Source organism: Aptenodytes forsteri, unplaced genomic scaffold, assembly GCF_000699145.1.
Source record: "Aptenodytes forsteri isolate BGI_AS27 unplaced genomic scaffold, ASM69914v1 Scaffold231, whole genome shotgun sequence".
Lineage (NCBI taxonomy): Eukaryota > Metazoa > Chordata > Aves > Sphenisciformes > Spheniscidae > Aptenodytes > Aptenodytes forsteri.
In genome coordinates this window covers 1,136,355-1,151,760 of record NW_008796046.1, presented here as the reverse complement: position 1 = coordinate 1,151,760, position 15,406 = coordinate 1,136,355, and the positions used below count along the sequence as shown (strand labels likewise).

The window sequence follows — 15,406 nt, the reverse complement described above, 5'->3', positions numbered from 1 at the left end:
AGGCTCCGGGGAGACCTTATTGCAGCCTGTCAGTACTTAAAGGGGGCCTACAGGAAAGATGGGGAGGGACTCTTTATCAGGGAGTGTAGTGATAGGACGAGGGGTAACAGTTTTAAAACGAAAGAGGGTAGATTTAGATTGGACATAAGGAAGAAATGTTTTACGCTGAGGGTGGTGAGGCACTGGCTCAGGTTGCCCAGAGAGGTGGTGGATGCCCCCTCCAGTGTTCAAGGCCAGGTTGGACGGGGCTCTGAGCAACCTGATCTAGTGGAAGGTATCCACTAGATGCCCATGGCAGAGGGGTTGGAATTAGATGATCTTTAAGGTCCCTTCCAACCCAAACCATTCTATGATTCTATGGGCTCTAATACAGGTTGATGCAATTTGGACACAATGCTGCCCTACGCCAAACTGTAAAGAAGTGAGGGTAGGGCCCAGATGAAGAGGTTTTTGCGTTGTCATTTCCCAGGTGATTATCTAGACAGCTTTCTCTTTCTCCCTCCAAAACGATAGGCACGCCACATCACACTTTATCCCAGGAACAACTTGGTAAGAGCCAGATCTTCATCTGCAATTAATTCAGAGCACTCCACAGATTTTGACAGTAAGCAGTTTTGGCTTTGATCAGACGATGGAGGACATGTGTCGAGAAGGGCCTGGGCTGAAATGTTTTCCAGCCCTGTTTTCTAGGAGCAGCGGAGGATCTGCCTATACATGGAGTCAGTCTGCGCAGTTTTAGTCCTTCCCAGAGTTTGTGAGTGCTTAGATTTGTGAGGTCTCAGAGGGATGGCAGGGCCAGCATGGAGGAGCTGAAGGCTTCTGTTCCTCCTTAGTTTTGAAGCTGTCCTCGCTACTTTGGGAGCTGTAGAAACAAGTGGATGCAAGACATTGTTGTGGACTTTGCTCAGGTGCAATTTGGTGTCCTGCGCCCCAGCTACCCCAAGCAATCTATTGTAGCGATCTATTAGGGACAAGCAGACTGAGGAGTCACGTCCTGCAAGAAAGGTGGGGATTTGTACCAGCCTCGTTGTCCTGAGCATCATTTCTCTGCTTCGAATCCAGAGAGAGACAATCCCCTCTGGGCTTGCAAAGCCCCTCTTGAAATCAGAGGGCAGGGCATAGCTGAGTAGATAAGTAACATTCATGCCGTTTCTGATCTAAATCCTGTTTTCCACCTGTCCTTGTGTCTCTCTTTCTCTCTCTCTCTCCATGTCTGTGTTGTCGTTTTGCATGTCGCCCTCCATGCAGGTGGAAAAGCCTAGCGTAAAGCCTTCCAAACCAAAAAAGACCACAACAAGCCATAAACCCCTGAAAAAGGCCAAAGACAAGCAGATTGCATCTGGCCGGGCTGCCAAGAAAAAGAGCGCCGAGACCTCCAACACAGCAAAGCCAGAGGACAAGGAGAAAAGTAAAGAGATGAACAATAAACTGGCTGAGGCAAAAGAGTAAATGTCACTGCACTTTCCTTTCTTTCTCGTTTTTTTTCCTTTTCTTTCTCTCTTTCTTTCCTTTTTTCTTTTTCTTTGATTAAATAAAGGCCACAAAATTAATTAGAGGCTTCTAATCTGCTTTTTGTTCTGATTGTATTAGAAGCTTTTCTGTTTTATTTCCAAGGAGGATTAGGGAATCCTTGTTTCTGAAGTCAGGTTGTTCTGCTTTGCCTGCACAACACGGCTCTGCACAGAGTGAGGGACGTGGGAATGCACAAGTGGGGTCGTAGGAGATGAAGGTGATGGATCAACCGTGATTGCGTCCAACAGCCTGTCCCTTTCCTTGGGCTTGGTCCTTCAACGCTTTGACGGCGTGGAAGTGCCCGTCGAGCCATGGAGGGGCTGTGCTCTGATCCCATGAGGCCCTTTTGGGGTTGGCCGTTGTTTGGTCATCTCCCACTGGTGTCAGCAGGTGAAGGGTTTTGGAGGCAGAGAGGATCAGAGATTCATTCGTGGTGCCATGGATCTGCCATAAATCCGCTGGAATCAGTGGTGTGGCCAAGAGCGATTTCCCCTGGTGACACCGGTGGGATTTCTGCTCCAAGAAGCAACAAGGGAGGAGATCCCGTGCAAATAAAGGGCCAAATCTTCCCCCAGGGTAGCTGGGGGATAGTTCTAGCTGCCTCAAGGCAGCTTCACCCATCAACACCACACAAAAGACTTTATTAAAAAAAAAAGGAGTGAGGGAAGGCGCAGAGAGCAGTGAAGACTTCCCAAGCATGTGGCAGGTCAGACTAGGTTATCAGCAGGCTGTTCTTCCCTATTGTTTTCCCTAGGTTATGGATCTTTTTAGTTATTCTTGGTTTGTTTTGCATCTTGGTCTGCTTTCTTCACTTCTGGGGTGTCAGTAGACAGAGCTAGATTTCAGAAAGAGGTTTAGTTTGCAGACGTGGCCTTCCAAGGGGTAGAAAGAAATAAGTGACCAAGGTTGGCTAGAGCTGTCAGCCCCCGTTGTTTTGACTCTACCAGCTGTTGGAGTCCATGTTGGCTTGTAAGCATCCTAAGAGGGCCATAAACCAGTTGCTGGGATCCCCAGACTCCCTCCAGGCAAGATCTCAGGGTTTCAGTCCTATTTACTGTGCGCTTACTCTAGGAAATCCCTGTGCCCAGCAAGACCAGTTTGGAAGCTGTAAACGCAGCGGGACCGTTTGTCAGCAAGTATGAACTGGCCCAGCAGACTGGCATTGCATACCCCAAAATTTGGGTCGTTGAGTCAATGGGAGCTGGGAGGCGTATGGTCCCAATCCGAATTTACGTGCCTAACTCCTGGATTGGGTCCTAAATACGTAAGGATTAATCTTGATCCCACCAAACTGAGCTGTTAAATGCTCCTGTAGCAGAGTAGCTGCAAGTCAAGATGCAGGGTTCTTCTTCATTTTTGCAGCTCAATATTTCTGTCCTAACACGCAGCCCAGCGTGAAACTTTCAGACAACAGACAATTGGGAAGAATGAAGAGAGAGACGTGACGTAGGGTAGGGAGGTGGTGTAGAAGGAGAGTACCAGAACTGTGTTGCTGTAGAGGTGTTTGAATGAGGAAAGTCTTGCTGCTAGGATATTTTAGAGATGTGAAACTGTCTAACACAAAAAGGGATGGGCCGGGAGGGTGAGGAGTCCCCTTTTTGGGGTCTCACCCCATTAGAATTGGGGTCTTTTGGAAACATAAATGAGTGGTGGGCTACAAGGCTGAGAGAAAGTTTCCAAAGAGGAGGAAAGCTCTGTGGTATACAGATAGTGACATTTGCTGGCCTTAGTAATGAATAAATGCCAAGTTCAGTGTATTGTGTGATGTGTCCTGTTTGCCTTGCGCTAACAGCCTAAAGCTTTGAGTATAAGTAAGTGTAGTGTTCTGAATTCAGTGGTGTATTTCCAAGCTTAGCTGTGTTAGAACTGTGTGCTATGAGCTAGTCAGGTTGTGTATGTGGAAAATATATATTCATATATAGAAATATATATATTTAAACCTCCGATGTTTAGGAGGAAACCAGGGAAATCCTCCAGGAAGTAAAACTGTGGAAATCTTTGCGAATGTAGTGCATTTTTTGATGTGCATGCTCCATGGAGACGCTGACCTGTCCATATTGACCATTGCTTTTCTGAGTGCTCAGAAGCCCCTGCAGCACCGCTCGAGTGCAAAGCTCAGCTCTGTCTCCAGAGCAGCTCGGCGAAAGGCTTGCGTTGAGCTGGTGGAGAGGAGTGCCGCTCACAGCTCTTCCCACCCCGTCGCACAAGGGACAACTGGCCAGAGAAGCCTGAGCTTCCAAGACTTGGTGTGATTCCTTGGCATTTAGATGCTTCATCCATCTTCACACTCCTCAGTGATGTCCTTTCCTATCGCAGGACATAGCAACAGCCGTGAAGATGACATGTCACAGCAGGCAGAACATGTCAGGAAGGCACGCAGACAGCTACCGATAGCCCAACACACCAATCCCACTGTACATAAGAAGAGACCATGCCAAACAATTCTCCCAATTATTTTTTGGCCCAAAGCTTCACATTCAAAGAGGCAGCACGCTTGCCACCATTTCACCTTGAATTCAATGGGAATTTAGCCCTTGACTTCAAGGGTAACCAAATTTTGCCCAAGGAACATCATTGAGATGCTCAGACCACCTAATGCAAGCATCTCCATGGCTCTGGATCAGCCGCTCATCACCTAGGGCTTCAGGGTTGCTTCTTCTCAATGAAGAGCATCCATCACTGTTTGAATGAAACGTGCACAGTGACTGGTCAGAATATGGCCTTAGATTTCCTTAATACATGAAGTTTTCGGTGGCATCTAACTACAAAGCTAAGTATGAAGTGCTAGCCAGTGGTCTAAATTCCCTCTCTAGTGAAGGAACTTTCCAAGGGCCATTGAGCTACCTATTTTGGACACCTCTCTTTGGGTGGGATGAATGATCCTTGGAAGGTTTCAAATCTTTGCAGAAAGAGCCTGGGAGACTGGTAGGGCCTGGGGACCTCCCTCTCAGGCAGCAACAAAATAGGGATATAAATCCTGGCCTTTGCTCCAGGTGCACCAGGTCCTCAGCATGCATCCAAGCACACAGTTTAGCACTGCACTGAATGCCAGGAACTGCAGCAGAGTCAGGCCTCGGGGTGAAATCCTGCATTGCTCTACCTTCCACAGACTTTATGCCCATCCAACCCACTCAGGTTTATCAGAAAGGAGACCAAATCTCTGCCGTTTCAAGTTCTCTTTGGACTCTGAGCTTGTCGATCCCACTGGGAAAGAGTGCTCTCCTGTTCCATGTTTCCAGCTACCACAATGCTGATTCTGTTTCACCGCTCATTTGTAGTATGTTTTGCCTTCCTTGTAAAAAGAAAAAAAGAAATGTTTTGCTTTTTACCCTGTGAAAGCTCCTGTGCTGTCTATTGCTTGCTTTCTCATTTTCCCTGTATTGTACTGTTACTCCTTTCTGCAAAAATGGTGCTAATTGCTGACTGAGCTCCTGTTTTCTGACTGCTTTGCACACCGATCACCTGCTTCTTCATTTGCAACGCGTCCGGTGTGAAAACATGGCTCCCATGAATTCCACAAACTCTTGCCTCTTGGAGGCAGATAGGAAGTGTCTAATTAATATTTTGTGGCCTGGGTTTGGTTGCATATCACAGATTGTCTCTTGTAATGTGTTAAGCACACCTCCTCGTGGTGCTTTTTCATTCTTGCTGTTCTAACTCTGCCGTTTCAAGTTCTCTTTGGACTCTGAGCTTGTCGATCCCACTGGGAAAGAGTGCTCTCCTGTTCCATGTTTCCAGCTACCACAATGCTGATTCTGTTTCACCGCTCATTTGTAGTATGTTTTGCCTTCCTTGTAAAAAGAAAAAAAGAAATGTTTTGCTTTTTACCCTGTGAAAGCTCCTGTGCTGTCTATTGCTTGCTTTCTCATTTTCCCTGTATTGTACTGTTACTCCTTTCTGCAAAAATGGTGCTAATTGCTGACTGAGCTCCTGTTTTCTGACTGCTTTGCACACCGATCACCTGCTTCTTCATTTGCAACGCGTCCGGTGTGAAAACATGGCTCCCATGAATTCCACAAACTCTTGCCTCTTGGAGGCAGATAGGAAGTGTCTAATTAATATTTTGTGGCCTGGGTTTGGTTGCATATCACAGATTGTCTCTTGTAATGTGTTAAGCACACCTCCTCGTGGTGCTTTTTCATTCTTGCTGTTCTAATGAGAGTGACACACACACACACACACACAAACACACACACACACACACACAAATTAATGTATAGCCAATTGATTGTGACGTGCTTGTGATCTTTGCTTGCTCAAAGGGTTTTTTTTTTTTCCAATGATAAATAAATGCTAAAGACGAATACCACCTCCTTGATCTTGTTTTCTCGATAAGAAGCACAGTTAAGTGAAAGAAACGCCCTTCCAACTGTAATCAGGTTTGTGTTGCTTAGAGCCGCCACTTCCATGCCTGCCGTAGGGACAACCGAGCTGTCACAGTCTGAGTCCCTTTAGATGGCTGCTAACCTCAGACTAGCCTGACGTGAGAGCTAAGCGTTTGCAAATGTGAAGACGGCCAGTGAAGTCGTGTGGACGGAGCAGGTAGTTTGCTTTTATTTTCTGTACCTACGGCGTGTCGAGCAGAGGGTTGGTGCGGTGAGTGCCCTGCGCGCAGGCTGCTGCTGCGCCTTGCTCGTGTCCACACGTTGCGCTGGATCAGGGAGCAGAAACCGAGCCCCATCGAGAGCTGGAGGGAGGGGAGGTGCTGTGGATGAGGCTGCTTAATTACACACCCTTTTCCAACTGCCTACAGCTCTTGCTTTGGCCCAAAACCACCTGAAAGGCCCATGAGAGGGGTCAAGGGGCTATAAATCCTCATTGAAAGGGGGCGGCAAATTCTTGGGTTGAGCACTTCCAGCGTGCTGCAAGCCTAGCCACCGTTGAACAGGCATTTGGCAGTGTCTGTGGAAGTGCAAAGCACTGATTTTATGTTAATGAAAGTGTTTGCTCTCTGGAGAAAATGACGGTTGAGAAGAAAGCAGGGCTGAGGGAACAATTTTATTTTAAATGGTGAACCCTAATCTTAGTTTCACCTCTTTTTTTCTTTTAATTAGCCTGTAAGCTCCTACGTGCAATTTTTATTTTTAATCATGTTTTCTCTGTTAATGGATGTTCCAGTAACATCCCCACCAACCTGGGGAAAACTGTCTGCATTGGGGTTGTATTTTGCAATCTCTCCTCCAACATAGCTCTGCTGGCTTCCCTGGAGCGCCGACCCTTTTCTGCCTTACTATTTCTGGGTGCTATTTCTCATCCCTGCCTGATTTACAAATCACTTTCTGAATTTATTCCATCTGTGACTACATGCTAATAACAGTGCTGCTTTCTGATGTCCTGCCGTATCACCCTGCCTTCCCTCTCCCTTCCCCACCAGCTTCATCCATTCATCGATCACGCGTAACTATATGATCTTTAAAGCGTTTCAGCTGAGCTGTAGGTCTGGGGATTTATCATTTCACCCCTCCACACTGGAGAAAATGTTCATTTTTGAAAGACTGGTCGTTGATGGGGCTTATCTGTGACAATCCATGTTGGCCAACACAATGTTCCTCCCATGACACAAAGGTGCGGGGTCTTTTCCATGCTGCAGCATGGCTGGGTGATCCATCTGGTCCCACACAGCTGCCCGCACTCAGTGCTGGAAAACATGCCCTTGCTGCCCTATTGCGCTCTGAACTTGCTCAGCATTGCAAAGCCTGAACACCCCACGGGGCAGGATGCATTTCTAAGAGACAGTAGGACCTACTGGGCTGATGACAGGCGTGGGGACCTGGACTCACTGGCCTTTAACCATCGCTGTCCCAACCCGCTGCTAGTGACTCACTCCTTAATCTTTGCCAAGTCATTAGTGACTGGCACTGCCCGCCTAGTTCCAAGCGCTGCTGTGAGAACGATGTCTGTGCAAAGCACTGGAGGTGGCTTACTAAAAACGAAATGCTTTGTCTTATAAGAGCATTGAGCGTGGAGGCGCTGGCTGGAGTAAAAATAGTCCTAATTGTCCGTGCCTGGTGAGGGGACAAGGAGGGGAGAGGAAATACTGGCATGTTGAATTTAAAGAGTCAAGTCTGCTTCTCACACTCTAACAGAGCATCCGAGTGCGGCTTTGCAGAGGTGTCGGTTTGACTGCACAGGGTGCCAGCAGCCCCGGGGCGGGTGGCCGGCATGTTTCCAGTTTTAATCGGCTGCTTTCAAATGCGTCGTGTGCTGAGGGCTTCGGCACACACCCCCGAAGACTTGTGCATGGGTGGATGAAGAGGTTCCTGCCTGATGCTCTCCATCCCTCCGTCCCGTTCCCTGCATCAGACGGGAGCTTAAGTGCATTGGGCGCAGGACTGAGATTTACTGATTTTACCCAGTTTCCTTTGAAAACCTCAGTTATCATTATTACATCCCTGACTGGTAAAGCAAGGTCAAAGGATGAGTACGGATATTTCATCAGCTGACATGCCAGCCCTCATACGAATGCAGCCTCTTGTGTCGCAATATCCTTTGGATTTAGGGTTTATTTAGAGACGTGCCAGTGCAGGAGAGAAAGGGACTTTTTAAGAAGATGTCTCTGTCATAGCTGGTACCTCCCAGCATCCAAGCAATAACCACCATCCCCAACAGCACCAGCAGCATCAAATAAAGAAGAGGAGCTGTACGGGAAGAAGAAATTCCCTAATATGAACATGATGACATGGCCATGTTCAGCGCTAAGAACAGTATCTTTTGCACAGTTGGAAAATATTGTGGTGTTCGGACATGGGCTTCAGCTCTCCCTGTTTCCAGCAGCGCCATGGTAAGTTTGATCCAGTTGGGGATTTGACAGCCCACTTCCATTTGCCTTTATTCACGTGAGCTTTCTGGGTTGGGAGCAATTCCACTAATGCCACTGGGTCTACTCACAAGCTCAGAGGTCTGCGATGAGGGGTAACAGAGCTCTGAGTACTTCAGGACTGGTGGTTTATCGTGAACTATGGATTGCTTGCAAAAACAGTCTTAATTTCTGTTGCAGGGTGCCTTGGAAACAGCTCCCTAACCATGACTGTCATGTGGAGGGGATGTGAGCCCAAGGATAAAAGAAAAGCCCGCTAATGGATTGAAGGCATCTTTATGCTTTCTAAAATGCCAGCTTTCCCTGCAGGGAGTCTGCTCCACGGAAACCAACGGCAAGGACCAGCCACCGGAAAAATGACGGATGAGGAGTAGTGACAGATCTTGGCGATATGTGAGAGCACTGAGGAACAATAACCGTTCCTTCAATGCCAGCGGTTCAATGGTGTGAGAGATGGAAAGGGGGAAACATTTCTGAACGCCCCCCGCCTTGTTGTCATCTGCCCACCTCCTGCCCCACCCTAGCCTGAGACATGCAGCATCCTCAAGCCCCTGAGAAAAGCTGGGTCTTCCCATATCTCCTTGGGGAGCCAGAGGTCTGCGTGCCCTGCCTGGCTTTGGGAGAGGTCTGGAGAGCTGGGTCACAGCAGAGGGTGAGGAGCACCCTCCACGGTGCGTGGTGGAGGGGAGCTCCAGGCTCCAGACCTTCCAGGCAGGCAGGTCTGTCCTCATGAGTTAAACAGCACCCAGGAGCACCTCATGGTGCCAGTACCCAATGGTCAAGATAGGGAAATCCTGAGAATGGTCCTTGGTCATTGTACTGACCTGCTCCTTGGCCTGGTTCAGGATTTAGTACCCAACTGAGGACCAGTTCAGCTCTGGCCGCCTTGTTTGGAACCAAGAGATTTATCAGCAGGGACACGAGCCAGCAAGGCACCTTTAATTTAATGAAATAGATAGTGCTTTGGAGTCGCAGGGCAGCGGACTTGCCCCCGTTGCCCCTGCTCCCTCCCCTTTCCCCAAGTCTTACCGCTGATCAGACTTCTCTGTCCCTGTTGGCTCCTTCCCATGCAGCCTTCAATGCCCTCGCCACCCCACCAGACCCCATCCACCCGCCACGCCGCTATTCCGTCTTGCCTTCAAAATCGTTTCCCCTCCATCTTCCCTGCCAGCTTTTCAGTGTCTGTCCCACAGCTGCTTCTCCAACCCTTTGCTTTCTCCCACCTCTCCCCCTCCAGCACCTTTCCCCTCCAGCTCTTCCTAAATACCCAACTCTACCAGGAACCTTCTCCTTCCCGTCCTCCCCGAGTTACTGTCTCGTGTCCGGTCTTGTCTCTCTTGGACTGTAAGCCTTTTTCTTTGCCTGTACTGTGTGATAACGCTCACTGCTTAGAATAAACAATACCTCACCTACCGACTGCCCTTTCTCTCTCTCGTTTCTTGGTGTGGCTTCAGTAGGTGTGTCTGCCAGTGCACTGTGTGTCTGTCCTCGTGGCCAGTTCAGCAGTCGGTCTTGCTGCCGCAGCTCTATCCGTAGCCTTTCGGGATGGCTCTGCTCGTGTTTTTGTTCCACGGTACCTTCCTTTCTTTTTCACAGCCACAGAGGCAGGCTCTGTTGTCTGTGTTGGAGCCCAGCGTATTCAGAGCTGCCTGACCTTCTGTCCTTTGCAATTCTGGTGCACCTGATAAAGAGGTTGGCCTTTCTCCAGCTTCGTGCAGAGATGTCCTGGGCTGCCAGGTGGCTCAACAAATGCAGCAACTGAGGAGAATGAAGGAGAAATCTTGTAGCCCAGAGCAGAAGCAGCCGATGTTAAAGGAACTTCATTTCCCGGTGCAATACAGAAGTGTGTCGGTGGGAATCCAAGCAGATGCACCTCTCAGGGAAAGAAGCAGAATCTGGCTTAGCAGCAGGATATGTTTCAGAGATGGATGCCCAGGAGGCTTATTGTGGTTCAGAAGGTGCCCAGAACATCTGCTTCCTCCACCCCAGGCTAGGACTAGACTTGCCTGCGGTCCCCTCAACTTGTGAGTACAGCAGGGACCCAATTGTGACTGAGTCCCAGGTGGCTCCTTGCTCCCTCCTTGTCCTAATTTATTGCCTGAACGTGCTAGTTTGGTCTGTGCTGGCTGGAGCTATCAGTGCACATGGAGATGGCGCTTCTTCCCAGCTGCTCCACACACACGTGGAAAGATGCAGGAGCAGATCAGCTCCTCTACCCTTACTGTCATCCTCACTGCAGGTAGTGTGACACCACCCTGCCAGAAAGCAAAGGAGACTCCTTATCATGCTGAGTGAGGAGCTGAGCTCACAGCATGGCCATCAGTCTGGTTTCATGGGCCACCTGCAGAAGTTAGGTCTAAAGACCTAACTCAAGGCCAAACCGAAGCTGGTTGGTGGACATGGATGGAAGAAGGATCAGGCAGTGCTCGGTCCCCTGGGCTTCCTTCAGTGATGCTGTGCAAGAGCAGACAGAAGAGATTAAATGTGTGGGGACATCCAATCCTCATCAGTGAGGACAACAGTGAGGAGAACATCTAGAACAAGCGAGACCTGCAGCTGGGTTGTGCTTGACATCCCCAGGCTCTAGGGATTTCAGTGTAGACACTGGAAAGAGGTAGTGGGAAAGAAGATCCCTTGGTGTAGGTAATGCCCTGCATCCTTTCCCGTGTCTCGCCATGGCCCACCTGCCGTGCTTTCAGAGTGCTGCTGCCTCCTCCTCCAAACTCTAGACTCCAAGAGTGAAAAAGCTCTAGAACAACCTAAAACAGCTGCCAAAAATCTCAGCTGCACAGTTTTAGGGACTGAATGGCATTTAGGACAATATTCCTGCGTGCCACTGAGGTCCCTAGCTGACCTTGGGGGTACATTGAAGTCTTCTAACATCTGAATTTCTGCTAGCAGGGCTTTGTAAGTGCATGTATATCTGCTGCTTTGCAGGTGGACATGTGTTTAAATGTGCTCCTTGCTGCTCACCTCACACCTACATCAGGTCAGATTTCACAACCAGACACCTTCTTCTCCCTCAGCCCCTGCTGGTCCCAAACTGGTGCACGTTTCCAGGGCACACCCAACTTAACGCAAGCGATAGCAACCCCTCTGCTTGCTTAGATACAGGCCCAGGCTGAAATGCTTCACTCCCCTGTTGCAACTTGCAGCTTTAGCCCCACCATTTGATGCTGTTGCCTTTTCCAAGGGGTGTAACAGACCAGATACTGAGTACAACGTTAAGGCCACTTTCCAGGCCTTAATACAAGACGACTTGTATTTTTGTCACTGTTAGCACAGACAGCAAACTTCAATGCACAAAGGGCCATCCAGCATTCAGAAGAGAGGAGTCACTCGCCATGTCCTGCAACCTCATTGTTAATTGCATTTGCCCAGGAATCAATGAGTTTGTATCTTCTGAGGAACCTGAACCTGCCACTGTCCTCCTGGGCGAGGGCCCTAACCAAAAGATCAGTTCCTCCACAGAGGAGAGCTGTCTCCTCACCTGAATTCCCTGGGAAAGAAAGGCCATATCAGCTCTCGTTTGATATGAGGCCACCAAAATACCAAGACCCGAGTCCACGGAGGAACGGGGATGAGCCGTGAGCAGGTCCTCCACATCCGTGAAGAACGGGATGACGTTGCTGCAGCCCATCAGCATCAGAGGCAAGTTCAGACCCCAAGTCTCAAGAGCAAAGTCCTTGCATGGGATGTCACCCATCAGCACTGCTCTGAACTGGCTGATCCCAGTGTGCTGCCTGCTGTTACACCAGGACCAGCGAAGAGGAGACCGTGCTACGTGTGCTCATGGTGGTCATCCTTCCTTTGTTTCCAGACACCAGGTGCTGCTTCTGGGAAACGAACCCCTGCTGAATTTCGTACCCTTTCTGCATCTCTCTCTCAGCCGTAACCCAAGTAATGATCTGTCGCCTCCAATCCATCTCTTCTCCATTTCTCACCTTGTCCTTAATCACATAATTAACCTCTCCTACACGCATGGGTTTCACCAGGCAACGGTTTGCCACCAGCAGCCCTCGTGAGGGCAAAGATCTCCCAACCCTTTCCTCGCTTGGCTAAGACAAAGATCATTTGTAAATGTTGCTGTTTCTGTGTTAGGTCTCGTTACTTTTCAGGGTCAGGCTTTCCTTTCAACCCTCCGATTTTCACCCTCCCTTCCCAAGGCTGGTACCCAGGGCTGGACCTCGCTGTGCAGCCCTGTAGAGAGCAGCCAGGGGTGTTCTCCTCCTGGTGAGAGGCTGTGCAATGCTGTGTTGTCCCGGGATACCAATTCCTGGGGAAAATAGTGTGATTACCTCCCCCTCACACTCCTTCCAGTTTAAAACAGGTTCAGAATGAGCTTTACTGGGAAGGACAATCACACAATTATCTGTATTCGATGCAAACAAAGAGGAAGCCAGGGGATGGGGATGGGACACAGCCTCTTTCTCCTCCAAGAGGCTGGGTCTTAGCCAGGCTGCGGTACATGGCTGAAGGATGCACACAGTCATGAGAAAAGAGCCAACAAATTAAAATGAAGGAAGTATCCACCATGCAAACATGCACCGCGTGCACCAGCTTTCATGGCTGCCTCAACAGAGAGGTACCACGCCAAGGCTGCTGAGAAGGGTGAATTCCCCTGGTGACTCTAGCAGGGGCTAAGGGAAATGTTGATGGAGGGTGATTTCAAACAGTTTGTGTTCCTCCAGGGAGAGATTATTTTGGCTTTCAAACTCTATTCTGAAATGCAGAGCAACAGCAAGAGCAGGGTTGGACACCAAGCCCAGGGAAGAGGTGGGATTAGTCTGGCATTGACCCACCTACAACCTGGAGCATCACATGCACACTGGCACAGAAGACATGAGCTCGGGCTCCATAGTTACTGCATCCTCCCTTACTAGAGCAGATGTGAGGACGTGCTCAGAGGGGGTGGCTTGGCATCTGGAGTAGCTGCTGGCAGCCTTGGGCACGCTCTTCGCTGGCAAGAAGTGCAGACATCTCCAGCCTTCTCTGGAGACCAGGCAACAGGTCCTGTCCTAGCAGATGTCTGTGCATCAGCAGTATGGACCTGGTCTGACCTGACAGTGGGGCATCTTTCCAAAGAGGAGCTGCCCTGCATTTTCCCCTAAACCCTTGACTTACGATGCTGGGCTCACCTCATTCCCATGGGAACTGGTAGGTTGGAAGGACTCGGCAGTTTTCCTACATTGGAGACACAGGGGAAAGGCCATGACAACCTCTGCCAACAGCTTCTGGCAGCAAATGTCTCTTCACTGTAAGCATGAAGGGCAGGCCGAGGGTAAGTATTTGAGCAAGAGCTGTCCTGCCAGGGCTCTCCACATGGTCCTGCCCCATGAGCCTCTCACGCAGGGACGGTTAGTCTCACGTGTCCGGGTTGGGCTGGTTTCATGGACCAAGGAGATGGTAACTAGCACCTCTCCTCCTGGCCCTGGTGTCAGCCTCTCCTTCCCTCCTTTAACCTGCGGGCTGGAACCATTCCCTACGCAAAGCCAGCGTCAGGCTGGGGGACAAAGGGGATTTCCACAGTCCCTTAATGCAACCGCTGTGCAAAGCTGCCCATTTTAAAGCTGAGCAGGTTTCTCCTGCCTCTCCATCTGCTTTCTGCAGCCTCACAGATCCCTCCCCATCCATCACGCATCTCTCCTCATCCCTGGAGATCCTCCTTCTTTTTCTGTCTCCTAATGAGGGTTGATTCCCTCGTTCCCTACAGGTCTTTCCTTCCCCGTATCTCCCTCTGCGCTTCAGCAAGACCCGACCTTCCCTCCAGCACCTGTCCAGAGCTTCTCCTGGCAGCATCTACCCTCACTCCAGGGCTTTGTTCTCTTATGCTCCCATCTAAGACTACCCCAAATCCACTCTACAGGAGCTATAGTTTGCCCGTAACACGGGAAGCATAATCAAAACTTGGTGCTTAGGCTGATGCACCTCTGCTGTTTTACCCCAGGGACAGAGCTGGCCCCGGAGCTCATCCCAACAGGGATCCAACGCCTCAGTGCCGCCATCACCTCCTGGTGTCTCCTGGGGGCACTGAGGAGGAGGGGTGCTCTCAAACAGGGGTTAGCAGGTGTTAGCTGGGCTTGCTCTCCTGTCGGTTGTTTTAACAGGCACCGGGTACTTCCTGAGCAGCACAAGAGCTCGGCTCCCCTGCGTTATAGGGCTTTCACCATCCGCCTTGAGGGAAACAAACTGCTTCTTTGTGAGACAATTTTACAGCGAGGTGCTCGTTCGATGCAGGTTATAATCAATTGGCAAGCATTTTTCATAGCTGATGGGTGGGCCTGATCCTGGTCACCGTTGAACCAGGGGCTGGTCAAAAAGTCAAGAGCTCCAGCCCTCCCAATTCTGTGGACATCCATGGGTTTTGGACCAGGACCAGGCTCACCAACCAGCCTGAGGACATACCAAACATGTGCGGGCTGCTTGGGGAGCGCTCTGCAGAGCCACTTGTCATGGGGCAAATTCCAACTTGGGGGGTGGCATTTTGTTGTCATGCTCCAGCCGATGGCTCTGACAGCTTTGCAATGATGCTCTTTCTCTGCTTCCAGGACCCCTGACAAAAACACTGGTGCTACAGACCAAGAACCAAGTACCTTAGTGCAGGACCAACGCACATGAAGTCGAGCACTTTCTTCTGAGCGGCGATTGGAGCAAACGTATAGTCTGCATGAAATGTGTATCGTCTGGCTGGCATACAATAAAGCTGATGATCAGAGTTGAACGACAATTTCTCTTGTCTCTCAAGCACTGAGAAGTTACTGTCACCAGGATCTGTGTAATGCAGTTAGCATGTCTGTGCCTTGATTTATATTCAGTAAAGTCAGAGAAAGAAAATGGGTCCAATTCTCCCTTTATTCATAGCTGTGAAACGGCACTGGTTTCAGTGGTCTCTCTAGTTTACACGGGCAATGGAGAGATCAGATTCACATCCATAACTCATGGAAGCATCACACTGGATTTCAGAGATTATCCTGGAAGCCTAGCTGATAGGATCAGCAGCTCTTTTCAAAAATCCTTGGAAGATTCAATGCACTATAAATTCTTAACCACTGTCAGGAACTCACATTTGGATGTCGC

At 49.6% G+C, this 15,406-nt stretch overlaps 1 protein-coding gene across 1 annotated transcript in view; it reads left to right on the top strand.

The window, feature by feature from the left end:
* MAP6 (microtubule associated protein 6) overlaps window positions 1–15,039 on the top strand; it is a 48,510-nt gene extending 33,471 nt beyond the window's left edge. The window contains exons 5-6 of the mRNA XM_009286151.1: window positions 1,249–1,445; window positions 14,878–15,039. Of these exons, the coding sequence (XP_009284426.1) occupies window positions 1,249–1,445; window positions 14,878–14,947 (267 nt within the window). The 3' untranslated portion in view covers window positions 14,948–15,039. The remainder of the gene's footprint in view (window positions 1–1,248; window positions 1,446–14,877) is intronic.
* Window positions 15,040–15,406: the final 367 nt, after the last annotated feature.